Raw genomic sequence first — 19,658 nt, forward strand, 5'->3', positions numbered from 1 at the left:
AGTTTTATTGTTAATTTATTTAGAATGTTTTCATGGCTGCCCAACTCAAATGCGACTCTGGGTGGCATGCAAAAATATCATTAAACTAAAACACAGAAGAAAAATAACACGCCCCATTAAAGGCAAACGAAAACAATTAAATGGCAATCAGGATGAAACAATCGGCTAATAAATAAACCACCACTATTAAATCGCAATCAGGATTAAATAACTCCAACTGGAAGCTCTACTCGTCCTGACCCAAGTGCCAGGAAAAAAGCCAGGCCTGAAATGCCTTTCTAGAAGCCTGCAAGGTCAGGATTCAGGGCCCATCTTTCATCCCATGGATTTAGGGCTCAATCCAGCTTGATATTTGCAAAGGTACTTTTCAGCTTTCCAATCTTGTTCACAGTCTTGGGATTCCCTGATGGATTTCCTCCCGTCCAAGTGATAACCAGATTGGACTCTGCTTGGCATCTCTGAAAACACCCAGGATCAGCCTCTGAAGTCTCTGCCCAATTTTCTCTGCACGGAAATGCTGAAAAAGACCACTGTGGCGGGATCCAATCTGAATCGGTCACTGGGACCAGAGGTTGATTCTTCTGAGCTTTCGGACTCGTGCTGGAGCCCATCCTCAGGGATCTTCTCTCTCTACAAAAGGTGTCACTTTGAGGAGAAAGAGACTGGCCGGGAGATGAATAGTTGTCTGCCACATGCATTCATCTCCACCCCCTGCCTTCTGTCCCCAGAGTTAGGGTGGGGCTTCGCTAGCAGCGGTGGCTCTTCTGTCCCAAGGACCAGCCCATGGATGTCCACTGCTCCTCTCCTCTGCCTTCTGCACATCCGTGTGTCAGGCACTGGACCCATCTGTTCCTCCTCTTCCTCATCAGTCATCTCCAGACCTGGGGGGGTGTTAACTCTCCATCTGAGGGCTGACCGCCATCTGAGACTCTGCCTGCCTCTCTCTCTCTCTCCCTGATAGCTCCATTCCCTCTTCCTTCTCGGAGATCTCAGGTTGCCTTGATGCTGACCCTGACTCCCACGCCTTCTCCTCCTCCTCTGATTTGACTACTGGAGGGGCCAGCGGCCTAAAGGCCACAATGGTTTTCAGGACAAATCCAAAAGCTTGGAAGAATAAACTTCTGGTCCCAATGACCAACTTGCATTGGATCTTGCAACATTATCCTGGACAGTCCCAAAGGTTCTTTTTCAAGAGGCAACCTGTTTTTTTTCTTTGAAGACGTTTTCCTTCTCATCCAAGAGATTTCTTCAGCTCTAACTTTAGCTCTGACTGAAGAAGTTTCTTGAATGAGAAGCCAAACGTCTTCAAATAAAAAGCAGGAAGTCCAAGTTGCCTTTTGAAAAAGCACCTTTGGTACAACCATGACCTGGATGGCTGAAAATCTCCCTAGGCATTTCTCCTGCGACAGGTATATTTTGCTTTCCTTCACAAGCCCAGTCTACCTGGATAGGTCAGTAGGTGGAGGTAGGCACCAGGGGACACCAGGCACCGGATGAAACATCTGCCCTGGAGCAGGCAGGTAACTCTCTGGTGTGTATAAAGCTTCATTTCCATGGCAACCTGCAGGGGAAAAAAGAAAGACAACTTTCTTTGGCTGTGGCTGTTGTCAAGCCTGAGTAGGAAAGCCAATAAGAGGCTTGCCGTATAAAAATATTATAAGCTTTTTATTATGTGATTTATAAACATGATTATATATTGTATATGCAGCCCAAGATAATTCTTCTTCATTCCATACAGCCCAGGCAAGCCAAAAGGTTGGGACCAGGGGTGAAATTCAACAGGTTCTGACCGGATCTGGAGAACCGGTAGCAGAAATTTTGAGTAGTTCGGAGAACCAGCAAATATCACCTCTGGCTGGCCCCTGCAGTGGAGAGGGAATGGGGATTTTACAGTATCCTTCCCCCAGGAGTGGGGAGTCAATGGAGATTTTGAAGTATCCTTCCCCTGCAGTGGAGAGGGAATGGAGATTTTGCAGTATCCTTCCCCTGCAGTGGAGAGGGAGTGGGGATTTTACAGTATCCTTCCCCCAGGAGTGGGGAGGAAATGGAGATTTTGCAGTATCCTTCCCCTGTCACGCCCACCAAGAACCGGTAGTAAAAAAATTTTTGAATATCACCACTGGTTGGGACACTCATGTTAGCTTCATGACTAAAATAACAGGTTACCTACCTTCCATACACGGAAGATTGAAGGAATGCTCCGGAGGCAGGAAAGGGGAGAAAGAGCTTGGGGGCATTGCAAGGGGAGGTGGGAACCAAGAAGGAGGGCCATGATGTCCTCCCAGGCCCCACGGCAGCTCGGTCACTTTTGAACAAGGAGATAGAGGTAACCAGGAATTTTCCTGAAGGACAACGTATAATATAATTTAGTAGAAGAAACATATTGTAAATACTACACTGCTAAATATCTTACACGTTATTCTGTGGTGTCAATGAATTTCTCCTCCCCACCCCAGGGTCTAATTTATTTGCAGGAAAGGATGTAATTTTTAAAAATAATTCTTTATGTTTGTTTGTTTTTTAATTTTAGGGAAGCTTACTTAGAGCCAAAAAACATGTTAATGAGTTATCCTTGGAAAATCACTATTGTATGTAGACTATTCATTACAGAGGTATTTGTCTTAGGCTCTTAGGAACACAGAAAGAAAGCATTGCCAATTAGGAAATCCTGTTTTCGTTTGTCAGAACTAATGGCTGCATGGTGATTGCTGATAAAATATTGAAAGTAAATTATTTCCCTACAAGGTGTCGCAGTGGTTAGGGTGCAGCACTGCAGGCCACTTCAGCTGACTGTTATCTGCAGTTCAGCGGTTCTAATCTCACTGGCTCAGGTTTGACTCAGCCTTCCACCCTTCCGAGGTGGGTGAAATGAGGATCCAGACTGTGGGGGCGATATGCTGACTCTGTAAACCGCTTAGAGAGGGCTGAAAGCCCTATGAAGCGGTATATAAGTCTAACTGCTATTGCTATTGCTAAAATACAAAAATAGGCATTTCTTGTTTATGTATTTATGTAACCAATTTCGTTGCATTTATTTCGTACAATGACAAAGACTCTACAATACTATTTATGTTTGAACAATATAATGAGGATTATAAAAATAATAAAAATAATAGAAAGATTAGAAGTTCACAGATGTTAGGCATTTTTTAAAATGCACGTTTAAATAATATGAGGATTAAATTGGTTCATATATAATAGAGAAATGTTTAGATTGAACAAGACATATAGAGATGAAGATAGAGACAAAGATGAGAAGTTAGGCATTTTTTGTTTATGTATGTTTGAACAATATAATGAGGATTACCTAAATTTGATAAATGTGATAGAGATTACTAATACTGTTATTGTGAATTGGAAGAATATGAAAAAGGGGATAAGAATTCAAGCACAAAAGAGGAGAAGAGATGACGTTAGGCATTCTCATTTTATGTATGTTTAAATAATATAACGAGGATTATATAAATTAGATAAATGCGATAGAGATTATTAACGATGTTAGCATGAAGTGGATCAATATGAATGATACATAATCAAATTTGTTCATATATAATAGAGAAATGTTTAGATGAAGACAGAGACAAAGATGAGGAGTTAGGCAATTTTGTTAATTTATGTTTGAACAATATAATGATTACTTAAATTTGATAAATATGAGAGAGATGACTAATAATGTTATTGCGAATTGGATTAACATGAATGATACCCAGAACCAACTCTGTTCACACACAATATGGGTATATAATGTATTTCCTACAAAATATGAAGAGTTTCCACGTAAAAATCCTCAACTTACGACCACAATTGAGGCCAACGTTTCTGTTATTAAGAGAGTCATTTGTCAGGTGAATTTTGCCTCATTTTATGACTTTTCTTACCACAGTTGTTAAGCGAATCACTGCAGTTGTTAAGTTAGTAACGAGGTTGTTAAATGAACCTGGCTTCCCCATTGATTTTGATTGTCAGGTCACAAAAAGGGATCACGTGACCCCTGAGACACTGCATCCGCCGAGGTGGCGCAGTGGTTAAATGCAGCACTGCAGGCTACTTCAGCTGACTGCAGTTCTGCAGTTCGGCTGTTCAAATCTCACCGGCTCAGGGTTGACTCAGCCTTCCATCCTTCCGAGGTGAGTAAAATGAGGACCCGGATTGTTGTTGGGGGCGATATGCTGACTCTGTAAACCGCTTAGAGAGGGCTGAAAGCCCTATGAAGCGGTATATAAGTCTAACTGCTATTGCTATTGCTATAAATATGAGCCAGTGGTCAAGTGTCTGAAGTTTGATCATGTCACTATGGGGATGCTGCAACAGTGGTTAAGTGTGAAAAACGGTTGTAAGTCACTTTTTTCAGTGACGTAACCTCAAACAATCACTAATGATCTGTTGTTGAGGATTATCTGTACTATACTGGTCATAGAATAAATAGCGTTCCTTTTTTTTTGTTTCCTTTTTCGTGGATTTGTGAACTTTTTAAAAGGAATCTTATTTGGGGGGAAGTATGAGAGGTGAGGCGGAGCTACGTGGAATCTGCTATTAAAATGACTTCATCAATAAGGGCTCCTTTTCTCACCTTTCTTGCAGTTCTCCGCCTTTGTCTTCGCAGGAGCCCTGGCGTTCCCCGGAGTCCATCTTCGGACTCGTTCAACGGTTCTTCGTTTTCTTTCTTGTCTAGCCAGCCAAAGGGGAGAAGGGGTCCAGGGTGAGTTATTGTTGGGCCAATGGGCAAGATTGCCAGGCTGAACCATGTCAGGGTCCTCAGTAGTGATGCAACACATTTTCTTAGATCAGTGTTTCTCAGTCTCAGCCACTCTTAAGATGTGTGGACTTCAACTCCACAATAGAAGAGCCGAGGTGGCGCAGTGGTTAGGGTGCAGTACTGCAGGCCACTTTAGCTGACTGTGATCTGCAGCTCAGCGGTTCAAATCTCACCAGGCTCAAGGTCGACTCAGCCTTCCATCCTTCCGAGGTGGGTGAAATGAGGACTCGGACTGTGGGGGCAAGTTGCTGACTCAATTTGCTAAAAAAATTTGTAAACCGCTTAGGTTTAGCCCTATGAAGCGGTATATAAGTCAAATAACTAACTAACTAACTAACTAACTAACTAACTAACTAACTAACTAACTAACTAACTAACTAACTAACTCCCCCCCAGCTGGGGAATTCTGGGAGTTGGAAGTCCACACATCTTAAAGTGGCTGAGACCGAGAAACACTTGTTCTAGAATCTAGATCAGGGGTGTCAAACTCGATTTCATTGCGGGCCGCATCAGGCTTGTTTGACCTCAGGGGGGCAGGGTGGGTGTGGTCAGGATGGGTGTGGCCACCTAGACGTCACTTGTGCTGGGGGTGCCTGTGGCAGCCCAGTGAAAAGAGGCTCCCAAGCTCTGTTTTCGGCTGTGACGGCTTCCTGCAACCCTCTGCCAGTGAAAATTGGCAGAGGCACCGCCGGCCAGCTGGTCCTTCACTGTTTCCAGGGCAGCCCTGTGGGCCAGATCTAAGCACTTCATAGACTTGATCCTGCCCGCTGGTCTTGTGTTTGACACCCCTGATCTAGATCATCTACTCATTGCTAAGCCATTGCAACCTTTTTTTTTTTTGTATCCCATCAGATGCTAAAAATGGTTTTACCTGTCCCTCCCCTGCATGGTTTAATCGCTTTCAGCGGTTTGGCCAAGGGGAGGAAGTTTGTTGGCCCACTGTCCTGAAGCTGTAGCAAACCACTGGGAAATTGCCGTTTCAGCTCCAGCTCCTGTTGTCTACGAAGAGCCACTTGGGCGGCCATGACCCGGCGTCTTTGCCTAGAGAAAACCCAATAGATAGACAGACAGACAGATAGATACAATACAATACAATAGCTGAGTTGGAAGGGACCTTGGAGGTCTTCTAGTCCAACCCCCTGCCTAGGCAGGAAGCCCTATACCGTTCCAGACAAATGGCTATCCAACATATTTTTAAAGACTTCCAGTGTTGGGGCATTCACAACTTCTGGAGGCAACTTCTGTTCCACTGATTAATTGTTCTAACTGTCAGGAAATTTCTCCTCAGTTCTAAGTTGCTTCTCTCCTTGATTAGTTCCCACCCATTGCTTCTTGTCCTGCCCTCAGGTACTTTGGAGAATAGTTTGACTCCCCCTTCTTTGTGGCAACCCCTGAGATATTGAAAGACTGCTATCATGTCTCCCCTAGTCCTTCTTTCTATTAAACTAGACATACCCAGTTCCTGCAACCGTTCCTCATGTTTTAGTCTCCAGTGCCCTAATAATCTTTGTTGCTCTTCTCTGTACTCTTTCTAGAGTCTCCACATCTTTTCTACATCGTGGCGACCAAAACTGAATACAATATTCCAAGTGTGGCCTTACCAAGGCATTAAAGTGGTATTTTATAAAGATAGCTAGAGATAGAGATAAATAGATAGATATAGATATTACACTCAAATAACAGAAGAAGTAAAGAGAAACCATCACAAAGCATTGTTTGCACTATTATTCTAATAATCCTTCCCCGTTGACTGCACAAGAATGGCCTGATTGTCTCCAAGCTCAATCAAGCAGTTCAATTGGACTTTATTGCCTCGATTTATAATTAACTTCAATGCTTAGAGAACAGGATTGATTGTAAATCGGGTACTAAGTACATTTCTGTACTTCCACAATTTCACTTCCCTCTCATGTTTGGCTGTCAATTAACCCAATGGGGCTACAGAGGCTTGTAACCTAGGAGTAGCTTCATGGATCTGCTTTGGGCTCTACAAGGGATGTGTAATTAACACAGGTAGTTCTTGACTTACAGCCGTTCATTTAGAGCCCATTTGAAGTTACATTGATCCTGAAAACAGTGATGGATGACTGACACGACCGTTGCAGCATCCCCAGGGTCACATGATCAAAATTTGAACCCTTGGCAACCGGCTCGTATTTATGATGGCTGCAACCTTTCCCGGGATCACGTGATCGCCTTTTGCAACTTTCTGACAAGTAAAGTCAACAGAGAAGCCCAATTCCCTTAACAACCATGCTGTGATTCACTTTACAACTGTGGGGAGGAAAGTCGTAAAATGGGGCCGAACTCACTTAGCAATTGACATGGTGAGCTCAATTGGGGCTGTAAGTCGAGGACTACCTGCAATGTCCCCCCATGTTGTTCAAATGATGGCTCAGTTGTTAGAATGCAGTAATGCAGGCAAATTCTGCCCATTGCCAGCAGTTTGAACCTGTCAAGATTGTGATTTAGCCTTCCATTCTTCCCAGATCGGTAAAATGAGGACCCAGGTTGTTGGGGGCAATATGCTGACTCTGTAAACCGCTCAGAGCATGCTGTAAAACACTGTGAAGCGGTATATAAATCTATATGCTACTGCTATCTTCCCTTGGCAAAAGCAAACAGCACTTGTAATTTAACACAATCTAGAGGGCCATCTTGTGTCTATCCCTGCTTTAAAAAATGCTTTTAAGATGCTAGCCTATAGTCTATTATATTTGTACACTTTTTTCTTTTTAAAAAAGGAGGAAGATATATGTTAAAATTAAATATATATATATATTGAAAAATAATTATAAATACCATCAACATAAAATGGAGCTTGCTAAGAGGCTGAAATACACCAAGCAAATGAGAGGAAGAATGCGAAGTAGAGGAGAGAGGTAAGGGAAGAAGAGAGGGATAGGAGATAGGGCAGGGGGGGAGAGGAGTAGAGAGAGAAGGAGTGGAAAGGGGAGAGAGGAGAAGGAGAGAGGAAGGGGAAGTAGAGAAGAGAAGGACGACAGAGGGAAGAAAGGAGGTAGGGAGGATGAGGAGAGAAGGAGAAGAAAGTGATGGATAGGGTATAAATATGTTGAATGCAGAGCAGAAGAGCCAATAATTGTTTTTGGGAATTGATAGTAAGACGAATTGATGTAAACATTTAACAATATAATATGATGCTGGCTATGTAATAGTATGCATGTGGTTATTTGTTATGAAAATGAAAAAATAAAAAACTTTATATATATATAAAAAAAGATGCTAGCCTATAGTTGTGTGTCTCCCATTAAAACTGTACACTTCCAAGGCTGTTTTTCATTTTCAGAGCAAGTTACTGGCCGAGAAGCTGTTAAATTCAACCAGAACCCACTGTTATTCGGAAAGAAAAGCAGTCATTATCCTCCTGAACATGTCTCCAAGCTACCAAATCCCTGCAAAGAGCAATTCAGTTCTTATTTACGCTTCCCACTTAGGCCCATCCGACGATGCCATCAGCCGCAGCGCATCTCCCAAGAACAGCAAAGCCCGGCATTTCATGTACACCATGTTCCCCCTCGTAGCTTACAGAATAAGGGCGCATTTGTCGCACTGGCAGTCCATGAACTGGCAACAGTTCTTGTGGCCTTTCAATGGCACCCTGAGGCCATGATTGCGGCAGCGGGCGCAGGTTGGCGAGCGCGCCGTGGTGGGAAGAAGGTAGTCATCTTGCGTGGCACCGTTCTCCATGGAGGAGTCTGAAAGGCTGCTCTGAACATTTGAGGCGCCGGCAGCATCCAGATCCTCATTGTCCCCCATAATGTGTGAACCTGAAAGAGAGAGAGGAAATAAACATACAGGGCCTTGCTCAGTCAGAGTGGATCCAAACACAGAGTTAATCGGCTATGATTTAGGAAATAGCATGTACAGGAAAATAAATGAGATCATTTTTTAAAGTGAGAATTTTGCAGAAAATTCTTTTCTAAATAAGCGAAATGTTGGCTTGAAGCCATAAAGATAACAATGGAGGCCAGGAATGACACTAGAATCTCTTCTGCAAAAAAGGGGGGTATTTATGGGAAAGCCTGGCCTGTTGATTGCCAGCATGAATTGCTTGGGGATATTTCCTATTTGCAAGATTCATGGACACCCCAAGAGTTGTTTTTGATATGACTGAAATGATCGTGCTGGAATTGGACAAGTCCATCAAAGTTAGGGGCAGCTATAATCAATGAAATCAAATGAAATAAACAAACTCCCGGGACAATAAACGTTTGACAAAGGGTGCAGACTAGACCCCAGCTGGCAATCTTAAGCATGTGGCATCTTCTAAAAGGACCTCAGGTCATTCAGATTGCAATCACGGCTTGACCTAAGCCACAGTTTGTTTAATCCTGGATTGTTGGCTGGCTGGCTTCCCCTATCCTGAAGCGTTAATAAACCATGGTTTGCAAAGGCGGCAGGTCTCACGGGAGATCAAAACCAGAGACCCCCCCCCCAAAGGCTTCACACAGTTTCACACCATGGGAATCAGGTGGGAATCAGGATCCCACAATAAGCAAGGATGCAACTGCACCCCAAGGTGCCCAGGTACCCCCAAATTTTTGGCTAGGAAAAAATAGATTTGCAGGGTGTTTTTTTTTTTAAGGCAACCAAGTCTTTTTTTAAAAAAGGGATTCTTTTAAACTTTTCAATCAGGAGGAAGAGGAGGAGGAGGAGGAGGAGGAAGAAGAGATTTAAACGGATCGACCTCAACCTGGGTAGTTATGTGAGGCAACCCAATCGATCTCTCGGAAGGAAGTCACTCCCCGGGACTAGGCAGTAAGGTGCCACTCAAATATTGCATCATAAGGGGCTATTCAGGCGGGGAGCGCCGAGACAAGAGAGGGACTTTTACCCAAGAATTAAATCTGCATTCCTGAAACCTCTCTACACCCCCCCCACTGCCCCCCCCCTTAAAACGGTCCCTTGCAACAGCTCGCCGCCAAGCGGCCAATCGCAGCTTTCCTAACGGCCTCCCCTGGAGAGGCGAGCCAATCAACGACGGCCTGTGATTTTCCCTCCACCCCAGCGCCCAATCAGAATCCTCCTGATTTGCCTTGTTTTTTTGATCGGGCACTTAAACTGTCGCTTTTTCAAGGCCGGGGAATACAAAAAGCCAATGGAGAGGGGCTCGCGCCGCGGGGGGGTGGGGGGGAGGGAGAGAGGGGCCGCCCAGACATTTGGGAAAGAGGGAGAGAGAGAGAGAGATAAACAGTTGGGCCGAACCATTGCAACATCATAGGGGGGAAGGAGCGTCAAAGAGAATCCAAAGAGGGGGTATCACCTCTTTTATATAAGGCAATAAAAAAGTTTTCTTAGAAGCATAATTCTGTCTGTCTGTCTGTCTGTCTGTCTGTCTATCTATCTATCTATCTATCTATCTATCTATCTATCTATCTATCTATCTATCTATCTATCCATCCATCCACCCACCCACCCACCCACCCACCCACCCACCCACCCATCCATCCATCCATCCATCCATCCATCCATCCATCCATCCATCCATCCATCCATCCATCCATCTATCTATCTATCTATCTATCTATATCATCTATCTATCTATCTATCTATCTATCTATCTATCTATCTATCTATCTATCTATCTATCCATCCATCCATCCATCCATCCATCCATCCATCCATCCATCTAAAGCAGACGTAAAGTGAGATTTGGACATTAAGTGTGAAACCTACTGGGTCAGGCTGGACAGCCTCTTAGAGCCCTTTACTTCTATATTAAAGCCACATAGGCAGAATTGCAGCTTGCAAAAGAACAGGAAGCCAGTGCCTAACCACAAGATGTCAGAAGTCCAAGGTTCAATTAAAGTTCGTTAACGACGCGTACTCCATAAACAAAAGGAGAAGTAAGTCCCCATCTCATAAGGTTTTCTCCTCAAGGTAACCACTAAGAAATGTGTGAAGTATTTCCGTGTTGCAATGCTTTTGGGAATGTATAAGAATGCGTGCTCCGATAATTAAGGTTGTTCAGAACTTGCAATGCTAAGCCATGGGCTGGCTTTCTGAACCTGGCTGCCATATAAACTTTTCCTGTATCCTGAGAAGTCTAAGCCTGTCATTTTCTGCAACACATCCATCCATCCATCCATCATCTATCTATCATCTATCTATCCATCTCTCATCTCTCTATCATGCCTAATATAGGCTATAATATATAAAGGAGCTACACACACACACACACACACACACACACACACACACACTGCTCCTTTATATATTATAGCCTGTATTATGCATGATACTATGTATGATGTGTGTTTTGCACAAACAATGCCACTGTGTTGCAGAAAATGACAGGCTTTAGACTTCTCGGGATACAGGAAAAGTTTATTTGGCAACCACGTTCAGAAAGTTAGTGAAATGGCTAACATTGCAAATTCTGAACAACCTTCATCATGAAAGCACACATTCTTATACATTCTCAAAGGCAGGGTAACACTTAACTCATTTCTTATTGGTTACCTTGAGGAGAAAGCTTTATAAGGAGATGTGGTCTTACTTCTCCTTTTGTCATAGGTACTGAGTAGGCGTCTCTAAGCGAACTTTAGCTAACCCTTGTGGTCTTGTGAGACTATTGAACCCTGGGGTTAGGCCCTTGCTTCCTGTTCTTTTGCAAGCTGCAACTCTGCCTATGTGGCTTTTTAATATAGAAGTAAAGGGGCCCCAAGAGGCTGTCCAGCCTGACCCAGTAGGTTTCACACTTAATGTCCAAATCTCACTTTATGTCCTACTTTAACTGAATTCTAAACACAGGGGGTTTAGATACACGCAATTAAGTAATCCAGGTTATAATTAATCAAGAATGGCGTATTGGAAAAATGCAGGTTACGCTAGAGCTGCCATATGTATATAAACTTCTGGAAGTGTTTCTCAAGTTTGGCAAACTTTTTAGATGGGTGGACTTCAACTCCCAAATTCCCCAGGCAGCGTTCTGGGTTGGGAATTCTGGGAGTTAAAGTCCACCTTTCTTAAAATTAACGTTGAGGGACCCTGCTCTAGAAAACCTTGATGGTACCCCAAGTTTGGCAGGGAACTAATAAGAACTTGATCTTTGCATTTACCTTTGCCTACTCAAAAATTTATTAAGGGTGGGGGTCAGTTTTGGGCTCAATTGTCATAATTCGAGAACTATGCTATCTGTAATGAATTCAGCTATTAGTTGTTCCTTTGCAAAAAAGCCATTTTTGACTCCCAAAAATGAGGTTGGTTGATAGCTGTAACATACAGTGTGTCTTCTTTCCTCTTTTGTTATTTTGTGCATTTAAAATTTTAACTGAGTCCATTTAAGCTCACGCCTATTGCTTCGGTGACTCCATCCAGTCACCTCATTCTCTGTCGCCACCTCATTCTCTGTTCCCATCTTTTACGTTTTTGGCTGCAGTCCCATCTGCGGTGATCTTGGAGCCCAAGAAAATAAAATTGGTTGGGTTTGGGTTGGGTTTGCCCCAAAAGCTCTTTTTGCTGGAATATAAATAAGAAATAGAACATGCTCAGATAATCTCCCTGCAGAGCTCCCAAGAGAGTTACGCTTTCTGTTGCTGCTATGAATCAACCTGGTTCCTTTCAGCTGAGCTGGGAAACCTCTAGACTACTGAGTCACCAGTATGCAGGCATTCATTTCCCGAGCGGGAGGCATTTGTGGGTATTTATATTACCCTACCTGACATCACCCCAACTGCCAATCGCAGTTGGAGGCACGATTGGCCATGTTTAACACCTTGTGAATCCCCCCCCTCCATCCCTCCCAGCAGCTTACTTCAGCTGACTGCAGTCCTGCAGTTCGGCTGTTCAAATCTCACCGGCTCAGGGTTGACTCAGCCTTCCATCCTTCCGAGGTGGGTTAAATGAGGACCCGGATTGTTGTTGGGGGCAATATGCTGACTCTGTAAACCGCTTAGAGAGGGCTTTCATAACTCCTCTATGAAGCAGTATATAAGTCTAACTGCTATTGCTATTGCTAGCTTCAAGTTGTGCATGAAAAAAAACTATATTTACTTACTTACTTTACTCTATTGTCATTGTACGTATATGCACTGTTTACAGATACAACGAAATTCACATAACACCCAGAGACCAGGCCCAACACAGACAACAATCCCCAAATACACTCCCACCCACCAAAAAAATCCCGGCCCCTAAACCACCCAAACATTCACATAACAGATCAAGTAGTGCTGTCCAATAGCTCACTGATGGTGGCCCTTTAGTTCATTGTTGAGTGCAATTATAGCTCTGGGATAAAAGCTATACAGAAGACGTGTGGTCCAAGTTTTTTAAAAAAATATATTTTTATTCTTTTTAAACAAAACAACACATACAAAACAAAGCAAGAGAAGAACAAAGAACAACTTTCGTCCACTTCATCAGGCATGTCGTTTGTGCATCAATTCTTAAGCTTAGGATTAATATCACTGGTTTACATTAAACATAACTGGATATTTTGCTGTCATTGAGCATTATGTGTTCAGATTACCATTAATATTCTTTCATTTGTAACAATCCTTGTTTGGTTAAATTCATAATTATCTATCAAATAACAACGAATCTTTAAAGTATTATAGTATCACCTATCTCTAAGAAGTAAAAGCGAATAGTAAAACAAAGAATTTCCATTCGTTTATAATATACATTCATATTTTCAATTGACCATAATGTCACCAATCATCCAGAGTTCCAAGAATAGTTTTCCATTATTAATTATTAATCCATATAATGGTTAAGTATTTCAATTCATATATATCTCAATTGTTCATTACATCATCATTAATCCGTTTAACATACCAAGGTCTTTCTAATATAAAATGGTCACTACATACAATTATACCAAAAGTATTCAAATCATCCCACACTTATACATGAAGATCATTATTGTCCTTTATTTATCATGTGAATAGTACACTATATCATAATAAGAAAAAAAAACTATTACTACATAAGTAAACAGTTTCATTCCCAGGTTTTTTTAATCTATTGATAAAACAAGTCCCATACTTTATAGTATTGCTCATCCTCTCATTCTCTAATTTCAAATGTAAGCTTACTCATTTCGGCACATTCCATTATTTTCCAAATAGTTTCCTCCTGTGATGGTACTTTCTCGTTTTTTTCCAATTTTTGGCAAATACAATTCTAGCGTGTGGTCCAAGTTTTAATTGTTCTGTATCTTGTGCCAGAAGGCAACAGTCTAAAAAGATTGTACCATAATGTCATTATGGTACAATAAGAGCCAAGGTGGCACAGTGGTTAGAGTGCTGTACTGCAGCCACTTCAGCTGACTGTTATCTGCAGTTTGGCAGTTCTAATCTCACCGGCTCAGGGTTGACTCAGCCTTCCATCCTTCCGAGGTGGGTAAAATGAGGACCTGGATTGTTGGGGGCAATATGCTGACTCTGTAAACCGCTTAGAGAGGGCTGAAAGCCCTATGAAGTGGTATATAAGTCTAACTGCTATTGCTATTGCTATTGTAAACAGGATGGGAAGAGTCTCTTATGCAACTTCCTCAAACAGGGAGATGCAAAGATGTCATCCAGGACTGGGAGCTGGAGCCCGGTGATAAACTGGGCAGTTTTCATGATTATCTATTTTAATGATAGTCTTAGATAAAATATGCCTTTGTTTATGGAGACTCTCAGTCATCCAGGTCATGGTGGTCCCAAATGTGCTTTTTTTTCAGATTAAATACCTATAAATCCTTCCATTCCCCATCATCCAGCCAGACCTGAAGAACTTTCTTGGGATGAGAAGCGAAACGTCTTTCAAGGAAAAAACCAGAAAGACCAGTTACCCGTTGGAAAAAAAAAACACCTATGGGATATGGGAGCCCATGCATCCCTCTGTCATATGCTCCTGTCGATTATATTCGCACAAAAAAAAAGGGATGGCAATTTTGTAGAAGCCCGGACTTCCCTTTGCGTGCAAAGCACAGGACCAAAACAATCGGATTCGGGGATGCCCAGATTTCTCCATCCCGCAGTCTTCCGTTGACCCGTTTATGGTAGATGCTTAAACTCCCTTGCCGAGAAACCAGCCCATTTCGGGGAAGCGAAGAGACCCGACCCAGCCAGGCTTTGCTTTCGCTTTCGGCGGCTGCTTTATAAAAAAACTTCCCAGGCGAGCCCAGGAGCGGAGAGGGACCGCTGCAGGCTGCGAAGAGAGACGGAGGGCGACCCGCTGATTTCCTTTTCAAAGACGGTAGTGGGGAATGGGCGATGCTTTCCCCCAGCTTCCCCCGTAGCGGCGGGGGCTTTCTGGAGTTGGGGCTCCTACTCCGGCGAGGCTGGGTGGGTGGGTCCCCCTTGCTGGCTCTAGCCGAGCACGGGCAGGGGATCTAAGAAGCAGAGACTGCGAAACTGGGATGGGGAGTGAAGGGTTGGTGGGAGGGTCTGTTGGGATCCAGAAGGGTTTTTTGCCATCCGACAGGGGCAGATGAGAGGGTTGGGGGGGGGGGCTTCTGGGCAGAAATGCTTCTGGAGAAGCTGCAGGGTAGGTGGTCCCCTTTGGCCCATCCCTGCCTTCTGACAGGTGTGTCACCAAAGGCTGGGTTGGGTCTGGAGACCCCCTGCCTTTCAGCTGAGTGGCTTCTGGAGGTCTGGGGGGAAGGGATGGCTTGAGAAAGGATCTGGGATTACAAAGCCCATGTGCTCATTGACCTGGGATGGGCTTGATGTCACTGTGATGAACATGGGGGGGGGGGGAAGGGTCTTTTATAATTCTTTGGGAAGAAAGTTCCTGCAGCTGCCACATCTTCTCTGCAGCTGCATCTCCTCCAAAGCCAGGATGGAGGCTCCGGTGTGCCTGATTGAAAACACACCCAATGGCCTCCACGTTTCTCCGGAGGCCCTTCGGTTGCTCTCGGAAATCCGGCAGCCAGTGGTGGTGGTGTCCATCGTGGGACTGTATCGCACGGGCAAGTCCTACCTGATGAACAAGCTGGCTGGCAAAAATTCAGGTGAGGAGGATTGAGATGAGCCAGGGCGATATCCACAAGGTGAAACCCCTGGGTGGGAAAAGGAACACCCCCAAATCCAGGGTTTTCTGCTCTGAAGGGCAAGTGTGGAGTCCAGGACTGTAACTTTCCCCGAATGGTCACTAGGAATGATGATCATCCGGTGACAAGGAACCCTTTGGACCAATGTTAACTTGCAAAATCTTATCATAGTTTTTATGACTACTGTTGGCTCCATGGGGCAAACCAGATGGGGAATCAAATCTGCTAATCTACTGTATTGTAAAGCTGCCTTGACAGAATCTTGCCGGTATGAAAGTACAGTTCTCCACTCATCTACTTTACCACTGGAGAAACTAGGGAGGGTCTCTTCTGAGCCTCTTGCCTCTCCCACTATCCATCTGCAGGTCGAGCTGCCTCTTATTCAACCATTTTTTAGGCAGTGTCTCCAGGCCTAGATGCCCAAGGCCTTTCCCACATACCGTTACACAAACTTTAAACTGCTGATTTAATCAATGCATATTTATACTTTTGCTCCTGAGGTTTTTTTCTTTCTTTCTGAGAAATGTAGCCCCTTCCCTCTTTCTTTGAGGATTATTTCTTCGAGCATTTCCACTCACACCAGTAATACTATTATCAAATTTGCAGATGATACATCAGTGGTGGGACTCCTCTCTGGGGGTGGGGGTTGAGTCTGCCTATCGAGATGTGGTGGACCGGTTGCGACCACAGAGACATCTTTGGACAGTGCTGGCTCTTCGGCTTTGAAACGGAGCACCACCTCCTAGAGTCAGGAGTGATTGGCATATAGGTGCAAGGCAGTGGTGGGTTTCAAAAATTGTTTGAACCTACTCTGTGGGTGTGACCTGCTTTGTGGGAGTGGCTTGCCACCCATGTGACCGGATGGGAGTGGCTTGCCACCCATGTGACCGGATATGAAGATGCCGACAACACTTGTCAGAACCACCTTAAATTACCTCACACACAGCACTGGCATGCATAAGAATAGGATGTAAACTTGTTTTTTAAAAGGCATCTTTGGTTTGCGTTAAAACAACTTCAACACACGCAATGTTCTGATTGCACCACAAACGCAGTCGTCATCCTTACCTTTCACAGAGGCACTGAGTTTTATAAATAGGAGCATGATAGTGTAGAATAATCATATCCAAGGACCAGTGGTGGGTCCTTCTGTAGGTGTTGCCTGCTTTCCGGGTCCAGTGGTGGAACCTCTTCTAACCGGTTTGTTAGATTTGACGAACCGGCTCTACCGAATAGGTGCGAACTGGTAGGAACCCACCTATGGTGCAAGGGGAACCTTTACCTTTACCTATAGAAGAAATAGATCACCCATCCAGCCCTTGCTTATCAATGGAGACCAAGTGGAGCAAGTGGCCAGTTTTAAGTTTCTGGGTGTTGTCATAAAAGAGGAGCTGACTTGGGGTACCCACATTGCAGCACTGGTCAAAAGGGCCCAGCAGAAATTACACTACCTGGGACTTCTCAGGAAACAACAACTGAATGAAAAACTGCTGGTGACCTTCTACTGCACCATAGAGAATATTTTAACCTACTGCACCCGTGTATGATTTGCCAATTGCACAGTGGCAGATAGGACGGCACTCCAGAAGGTTAACATCATTGCCCAGAGGATCATTGGATGCCCTCTCCCCTCTTTGGAAGAGCTTTGTAGCCCCCACTGCTTTAAGAAAGTTCAAAACATTCTTAAAGATCCATCTCATCCTGGGCACCCTTTTTTTTTGAACTATTACCATCTGGCAGCCGGTACAGGGCAATAAAAACAAGGACAAATAGGCTGAAAAACAGCTATCCCAAGCAACTATATTGAATTCTACTATATAGTGCAATATTAATGCAATATCAGGGGTTTTCAATTCAATAGTTTAGAATGTGAAGGATTTGTGCTTTGTCTTATTTTTTATCTATGTTGTACACTGAAGTTGGCATTTAATTTCATTGTATGAGTGCTGTTAGGTAAGCTCCCCGTTGGGAGAGCGAGTACGTTCAGCGAAGCGTTGCGAGAGTTGTGTTGGAGAACACACAAACCAGCATACAGAGACACTGCAGTTTAAATATGCTTTTACTTTCGTGGAAATAGAGGTATCAGAGTCCATTAAACAGTCCAAGTCATACACGGATAATTCAGTCAGTCATCAACGTCTTTCAGTTAAGGGATAATCCAAATAACATAGTCCAGTATCATATAATCAGTTCGGCATTCAAAGTTTGCTCACAGTTGCAAAATTTACAATAGCTCACGGCACTTTCAGCTTCCAAAAACACTCAGATCAGATCAGCCCAGCATCTAATGGAGAACTAACAGTCGTTCTGGCTCCCTCTTATGGCCGATTGAGAAAAACAGCAACCAATCACATTTTACAGTATGATTTAAAGAAACAGGTATAGCATTGCTATATGATTTATATATATTGCCAACCCAACCGTTAGATTATATTCCTAACATTTGCAATGATAATAAAATAACTGAACTAACTAAACGTCTGTTCAACGTGATATATATTTGATTATTTTCATCTGGGAAACCGCACCCTTGCATAACTTCCTGCTTCAAGGAGTAAAGACAATGAACAACCAGAAAAGCTAGTAGTGAAAACCTGTATCTTATTATTAACCGTAGCTCACATATTACAAGATGATTGTTTGGGATTTAAAACATATTACATTTTTCCATTTGTAGGTTTCTGTTTGGGCTCCACAGTGCAAGCAAAAACGAAAGGAATCTGGATGTGGTGCGTTCCCTATCCGGACAGGCCTAACCAAACCCTTGTCCTGCTGGATACTGAGGGATTAGGTGACGTGAGAAAGGTGAGTTTGTGTTTGTATATTCCTTTTTACAAAAGAATGCCATTACACATAGTCCTTGACTTACAACAGTCACATGATAAAAACTGAGAACCGGCATGTACGGTATTTAGGATGGTTTCCCAGGATCACGTGGGATTGATTAGATAGATTAATCCTAGATTAATCACGATGGCAAAAAAAAAAGTTGTAAAAGTAGGTAAGACTCATTTAAAAACCACCTTGCTTGACAATGAAAATTCCCAATTGTGATCATACATTGAGGACTATCTGCACTAAATATGACTTTCCAGAAAAAAGATTTCAATATTAATATCAGGCCCAATATACCTCTACCAAATCTAAAGATAAAAATCTAAAGGCTTCTAATTGTCTCTGAACTACAACTCCCAGCACCCTGTATAGATGAATGAGTTAGTGAATGAATTCTGGACTCATTCTCCTAAGACATTACCTTGGGTATTCCAACACTAGAAATTTTAAAGAAGACATTGAACAACCTGTGTCTGAAATGGTATAGGGCAGTGGTGAGAATCAATTTTTTTTTACTACAGGTTCTGTGGCCGTAGCATGGTGGCCGTGGCAGGGGAAGGATTCTGTTAAATCTCCATTCCCTCCCGATTGATTGATTGATTGATTGATTGATTGATTGATTATATTTATATGCTGCCCTTTCCCCCCAAAGGGGACTCAGGGCGGCTCACAATTCAAATCAGGGAAGGGGGTACAGACAAAAAAATAAAAGACGAAACATAACAATACATAATTTAAAAACACATAACAGTCATACCATTCGAAACGGGGGCAACAGCTCTTTAGCCCCAGGCCTGTCAGAACAGCCAGGTTTTAACGGCTTTGCGGAAGGCCTGGAGGGTGGTGAGGGTTCGAATCTCCACGGGGAGTTCGTTCCAGAGGGTCGGAGCAGCCACAGAGAAGGCTCTCCTCTGGGTAGTCGCCAGTCGGCACTGGCTGGCGGATGGAATTCGGAGGAGGCCTAATCTGTGGGATCTAATCGGTCTAGTGGAGGTGATTGGCAGCAGGCGGTCTCTCAAGTACCCAGGTCCAATACCATGAAGGGCTGGATCAGCTGGG

At 43.5% G+C, this 19,658-nt stretch overlaps 1 protein-coding gene across 1 annotated transcript in view; it reads left to right on the forward strand.

Moving 5' to 3' along the window:
* The first annotated feature begins 14,866 nt into the window (after positions 1 to 14,866).
* Positions 14,867 to 19,658, forward strand: part of LOC116515692 (guanylate-binding protein 1-like) — a 16,019-nt gene continuing 11,227 nt past the window's right edge. Inside the window, exons 1-3 of the mRNA XM_032227857.1 lie at positions 14,867 to 14,968; positions 15,532 to 15,725; positions 18,442 to 18,569. Of these exons, the coding sequence (XP_032083748.1) occupies positions 15,554 to 15,725; positions 18,442 to 18,569 (300 nt within the window). The 5' untranslated portion in view covers positions 14,867 to 14,968; positions 15,532 to 15,553. The remainder of the gene's footprint in view (positions 14,969 to 15,531; positions 15,726 to 18,441; positions 18,570 to 19,658) is intronic.

This window comes from Thamnophis elegans, chromosome 12 (genome assembly GCF_009769535.1).
Source record: "Thamnophis elegans isolate rThaEle1 chromosome 12, rThaEle1.pri, whole genome shotgun sequence".
NCBI classification, from domain to species: domain Eukaryota; kingdom Metazoa; phylum Chordata; class Lepidosauria; order Squamata; family Colubridae; genus Thamnophis; species Thamnophis elegans.